Source organism: Empidonax traillii, unplaced genomic scaffold (assembly GCF_003031625.1).
Source record: "Empidonax traillii isolate 1590-97213 ecotype Southwest subspecies unplaced genomic scaffold, ASM303162v1 scaffold601:size890739, whole genome shotgun sequence".
Classification (NCBI taxonomy): Eukaryota; Metazoa; Chordata; class Aves; order Passeriformes; family Tyrannidae; genus Empidonax; species Empidonax traillii.
The window spans coordinates 702,534-708,207 of NW_020955794.1; the positions used below are offsets into that span (position 1 = coordinate 702,534).

At 57.5% G+C, this 5,674-nt stretch overlaps 1 protein-coding gene across 2 annotated transcripts; it reads left to right on the plus strand.

Annotated features, from left to right (window-relative positions):
- Window positions 1-599: 599 nt before the first annotated feature.
- Window positions 600-4,790, plus strand: BHLHE41 (basic helix-loop-helix family member e41). 2 transcript variants are annotated; one of them, XM_027898536.1, is made up of 6 exons: window positions 600-619; window positions 933-1,023; window positions 1,281-1,344; window positions 1,612-1,719; window positions 1,920-2,031; window positions 2,141-4,790. In XM_027898536.1, the coding sequence occupies exons 2-6, from the start codon at window positions 962-964 to the stop codon at window positions 3,154-3,156; spliced, it is 1,362 nt and encodes a 453-aa protein (XP_027754337.1). In that variant the 5' UTR covers window positions 600-619; window positions 933-961; the 3' UTR covers window positions 3,157-4,790. The 2 variants fall into 2 exon arrangements, with proteins under 2 accessions (XP_027754337.1, XP_027754336.1); XM_027898535.1 differs by having other exon boundaries at window positions 603-642.
- The last annotated feature ends 884 nt before the right edge of the window (window positions 4,791-5,674 follow it).

Consider the following 5,674-nt stretch of genomic DNA (forward strand, 5'->3'; position numbering starts at 1 on the left):
CCGTCCAAAGGTCAGGCGAGGGAGACGCCGGGATCACCGCGGGGCGAGAGCTGCGCCCCGAGCAAAAAGCCACGCGTGTCCGCGCCCACGCATCCTTAAATCTATATACAACATATGGCGAACGCGACACCCTAATCGCCCCCTCTGCAAGAGAGGGGCTCGTTTATTTCCCCTTCTTCCACCCCCCCGCCACACACCCCCTCCGGGCATGTTTTCCACGGGTGAGTATCCTCCCCAGCCATAAATAAATAAATAAATAAATAAATAATGATAAAAAAATACAAAAGTAAAATTATTTTTAAAAACAACACTAGAAAAAATAATTTAAAATAATAAAAAAAAATTAATAAAAACCACGGCGAGAGCGACGGCAACCGCGGGCGGCAACGCTGACTGTGACAGCGGCAGCGACACACGGAGGGGGGAAGCCGCTGTCTCGCAGGGCGGCCCCGGGACCCCCCCCCCCGCTCCCGTCCCTCCCCGGTTCTCCCCCCTCCCTCCGCCGTCCCCTCCCCGGTCCCGCCCCCGCCCGCGCCGCACGTGAGCCGGGTGCGGGGCTGGCTGGCGGCGCGCGTGCCCCGCGGGCAGGCGCGGCGGCGGCGGCGGGAGCTGCGGGCGTGTGCGCGGGGAGCGGGAGCGCGGGCGGGAGAGGCGGGGGGGGCGGCGGCGGCGGCGGCACTTGGGGGGGGGGGGGGGGGGGGGGGGGGGGGGGGGGGGGGGGGGGGGGGGGGGGGGGGGGGGGGGGGGGGGGGGGGGGGGGGGGGGGGGGGGGGGGGGGGGGGGGGGGGGGGGGGGGGGGGGGGGGGGGGGGGGGGGGGGGAAGGACGAGCCGCCGCACACTTTTGGCCACTTGCACGGGAGAGGGGGGACGGAGGCTGCATGTGCACAGCGTCGCTCGCGGATCTCCCGAGACTGATCTCAGCATCCCGCAGGCTCAGTCAAACATCAGCCGCTGCCAGACATGGATGAAGGAATCTCCCGCTTGCCGGAGAGGCAGCTACTGGAGCATAGGGATTTTATAGGGTAAGGCGGCGGGGCAGTATCTCCGTCTCGTGTCTTTTCGGCGTTTTCGTCTTCTTGGGAAAGTGCTGCGGAGCGCCGGGAGCGGCGCCGGCTCCCCGGCGGGGCGCGGGGCTCGCCGCCTCCCTCGGCGGGCGGACCCGGGCGATCCCTCGCCCGGCCCTTCGGGCAGAGCGCTCGGCGCCCGTGTGCCCATCGAGGAGGTGCCAGGCAAGCTCCCGCTGCACTTGCCGATGCCGGATCTCTGTGTTTTTCTCCAGGCTGGACTACCCTGCCCTGTATATGTGCAAACCCAAAAGAGGCGTGAAGAGGGACGATAGCAAGGTAAGAGTAAGTTTTCTGGGGATGTTCTCGCTTAAGCGCTTAATTGGGGGTTCGCTTCGCTCCCAAGAGCATCCACGGGGGAGGCTGCGCGTTCAGCTTGCCCCCCGAATTGCAAGCGGGTTTACGAGCGAGCTGGCACGGCGGGGAAAGCGGTGCCTTGGCGATGATTTGAGCGGCATGTGGTCCGCATGACATTTGTTTTGGTTTTGATCGGCGTTCCGAGGGGACTCAGCCTAACGCTCGGCTTTTCCGGGTCTTGCTAATTAGGAAACGTACAAACTGCCACACAGACTGATAGAAAAGAAGAGGCGAGACAGGATTAACGAATGCATTGCCCAGCTGAAGGATTTGCTGCCCGAGCATCTCAAACTGACGGTAAGGTGCAGGGGAGCGTATATGTACATGCAGATGCAGTCTCCGGCAGCCTGCCCGCTGCGCAGCCCCCGGGACTCCGGGCTGCCTGCCCGCCGTCCCGGCCCTAATGCCCCTCGGGCACCGGCTTCCCCGAGGGGTTCGGCGGTAGCCAAAGCGTGCCGGGAGGTAGCCAAACTGCCCCCCTTCCCTCGCCTTTGCAGACGTTGGGACACCTGGAGAAAGCGGTGGTGCTGGAACTGACTTTGAAACACTTGAAAGCGCTCACAGCCTTAACGGAGCAGCAGCACCAGAAGATCATTGCTTTGCAGAATGGTAAGCGGGGCCCGGGGGGCGCACCGGGGGCGGGCGGGGGGCGGGGGGCATGGGCACCCCCAAGCCGGAGCCGCGGGCAAACGCTCTCCCCGCTCGGTCCCCCCCGCAGGAGAGCGGTCCATGAAGTCTCCGGTGCAGGCCGACCTGGACGCCTTCCACTCGGGCTTTCAGACGTGCGCCAAGGAAGTGCTGCAGTACCTCTCCCGCTTCGAGAGCTGGACCCCCCGCGAGCAGCGATGCGCCCAGCTCCTCGGCCACCTGCACTCCATCTCCTCGCAGTTCCTCCCCGGCCCCCAGCTCCTCTCCCCGCCGCCGGGCCCCCTCAGCAAGGGATCCTCCTCCTCTTCCTCCCCGCCCGCCCCCCCCTGCGCTCCGGGCCACAAGCCGGAGGGCCAGGCTAACTGCGTGCCCGTCATCCAGCGGACTCACGCCGCCGAGCTCAGCGCCGAGACCGACACGGACACGGACAGCGGCTACGGCGGAGAGGGCGAGGCGCGCCCCGAGCGCGGCCCCGCGGCGGCAGCGGCGGCCGGCGGGGCCCTGCCCGCCCTGGCCATCAAGCAGGAGCCGTCGGGGGACGAGCTGCCCCCCGCGCCCAAGCGGCGGAAGCTGGACCGCGGCCCGAGCCCCCTGCCCGGCCCGCCGGGGCTGGCGGCGAGGGGCGCAGAGGCGGCGGCGGCGGCGGCGGCCGCGCTGGTGAGACCCGACGCCGCCCTGCTGGGCTCGCTGATGGCCCTGGGCGCGGGCGGCGGCGGGGCCCCCTTCGGACAGCCGGCGGCCGCCCCTTTCTGCCTGCCCTTCTACTTCATCTCGCCCTCCGCCGCCGCCGCCTACATGCAGCCCTTCCTGGATAAAGGCAGCCTGGAGAAGTATCTTTACCCCGCCGCCCCCATCCCGCTGCTCTACCCGGGCATCCCTGCCCAGGCGGCCGCCGCCGCGGCCGCCGCCGCCGCCTCCTTCCCCTGCTTGTCCTCGGTGCTCGGCCCCGCCGAGAAGGCGGCGGCCGCCGCCGCCGGGCTGCCCCCGGCGCCCCACCTCCCGCACCCCTTCGCTGCCGCCGCCGCCGAGCCCGGCGAGGAGCCCGAGCCCGCGGCCGCCGAGGAGCCCGGCGCCGAGGGCCCGTGAGCCGCCCCCGGGGCTCCCCCGCCGCCGCCGCCCTCCCCTCGGACCGAGGGACCGCCGGGCCGGCACCCGCACCCCCCGGTTTGCCGCGGAGGGCAGGGGTCGCCGGGATGCCGGGGCCCGGCCCCCGCAAGAGGACCGTCGAGGATAAGATTTGCTACTCAGTATTTTTTTAATGTCTGGCTTTATAAATGCGTAAATAAGGAAAAAAAAAAAAAAAAAGAAGAAGGAAGAGGACATAGTAAGGATACTTTTTTTTTTTTTCTCTATATAGAGTAACTTAAATGTGGCACCTTATTTGGAATGGGTTTATACAGTGTGTCCGTATGTCCCACTTGGGAACTTGCACTTGTTGTCCGGGAGACCTGGGTGGGTTCAGGGTGAGGGCAGGGGGCGAGGCGAGGGAGGAAGGGCAGACCCCAGCACCTGTGCTAGCACTTTATCGAGGACCGGAGCGTGGAGGGATGCACCCTGAGCCCAAACCTGCAGTGCCTTGAGCACCCGGGGATGCCGCTGGCTCCAGCGAGTTTTGGGTGTGCAAGGGAAGGAGGGTCAGACCCATTACATAACCTTGTGTTTATTTCTTTTTTTTTTTTTTTTTTTTTTTGGCTAAGGTATACAGGTGTGGCAAGTGCATTTGTTCTCACCCCGTCTTTATTTAATTCAGTATGTTTCCGAGAGATTCCCCCCGCCGAACCTTGCTGTATGAAATGAATGTTACTGCACTGAACTACAAAAAGAATCCCCCCTTCCCTCCCCCAAGAAAACACAGAGCAACTCATCAGCCTGAACTCATTCTATCCTAAATTCCCAGTGACACAAACTGGAGGCCGTAGGTAAACACCTCGCTGTGCAATCAGGAACGATTAAACCAGCTGGGGTAAGTTTCCCATATGGGTTCTCCCCTCATCCCATGCTCAAAATACTGCGATTTCCCTTTCTGGAGACAAACCAGACGCCAGATAATCACACAGATAAAGCTTTTTATAATAAGGCTTAAACCAAGACCTTGCCTAGATATTTTTAGTTTGTTGCCAAGGTAGCACTGTGAGAAATCTCACTTGAATGTTATGTAAGAGGTGAGACACCACAGCCTGGCGAGGAGTGTGTGCGTGTCCGGGGTCCGTCAGTCCGTTTGGTGCATCTGCTGCTGCTGTTGCTACTGTTTTGCCTCAAACGCTGTGTTTAAACAACGTTAAAAACAAACAAAAAAAAATCTTACTAGCCTACAGAGTGGCTGTATGTAAATAGTTGTTAATACATCCAATTAATGATGTCTGACATGCTATTTTTGTAGGGAGAAAAACAAAAAATATGTGTTAATGATATTTTGAGTTAAATATCTTTTGGGAGGATTTGCTGAAAAAGTTGCACTTTTGTTACAATGCTTATGCTTGATACAAGCTTATGCTGTCTTAAATTATTAAAAAAAAAATAAATCCTGTCTGCAAGAAACCAGCTGTTTTAGAACAGTTTAGTATGTGATATATTAGAAATCAATCTTTATATTCAGTATTTTCCAGCACTCCATGAATTCTATTATCTAAATATTTCCACACTATTTTGTGATTAAAAAAAATTCTTACTAAGGAATAAAAAGTTTAATACACAAAATGGGGTTGTCTACTAATTAAAAATTTAATGATAATACATAATACCGGGTGCATTGAGCTTCAAACTGTATGACTGTGTGGCTGATAATAATTTAAATTCACATTTTTGATCTGGGTTCAAATTTGCTTGCTTTCCTTTAACTCTCTTTAGCAAACTCTGGTTTAAGATGTTTCACAAAGCAAAGTGTAAAGCATGTGTGAGGAACAAACCGTGCTTCTTCCTGACTTCTACTTTTTTCCTCTTTTTTTTTTTTTTTTTTTTTTTCAAAATAATAATCTTTGGAATTAACACTTTACAGCCCTGGAGCTGCACAGGGAACCTCTTTGCTCCCAAGGAGCAAACCTTCCAGTTTGCCTGACAACCTAATGACGTATCGTAATCTCTGCAGGAATGAATGATGGATGTCCCAGCTTGGAAATACTCCATGAAAACTGCACAGTTTGCAGAGGGGGGAGAGCAGGAGGGGGAATAGAGTGGTGGAAGCAGGCAAGTAATCGGCATGGAAACGCAGCACCCCCCAGACTTCCACAGATGTAATATCTGAGCCGCAGATCACCTTTTCTTGCAACAAATTCTTGCAGAGAAGTGAAATTAAGGAACCCCTCAGACAGAAGCCAGTGTTTACGTAAGAGGGAGATGAAGGAAGCGTTCCGTGCTCCCTCTGCTGGTTCTCCAGTGCCGCTGACTCTACGCTGACAAGGACTGAAGTTGGAATGGAATTAAAAAAACTTCCCAGGACTCGTGTTAATTCCAGCAATCCTTTAAAATACAGGAGGAATGATAAACTGGATGAAATATAAGCGGGCCTTTTAAACTACTCGAGTAGGATTGATAAAGAAATATGGAATTCCAGTCTTCACATGGAAGCTGTAGTAAATACAATTCCTGTTAAAGATATAGGCAGGCT

Coding starts and splice junctions, on each gene's coding strand:
- BHLHE41 (XM_027898536.1), top strand. CDS start 962: ATGGATGAAGGAATCTCCCGCTTGCCGGAGAGGCAGCTACTGGAGCAT. Junction 1,024..1,280: donor GAGCATAGGGATTTTATAGG/GTAAGGCGGCGG, acceptor GTTTTTCTCCAG/GCTGGACTACCCTGCCCTGT. Junction 1,720..1,919: donor CCGAGCATCTCAAACTGACG/GTAAGGTGCAGG, acceptor TCGCCTTTGCAG/ACGTTGGGACACCTGGAGAA.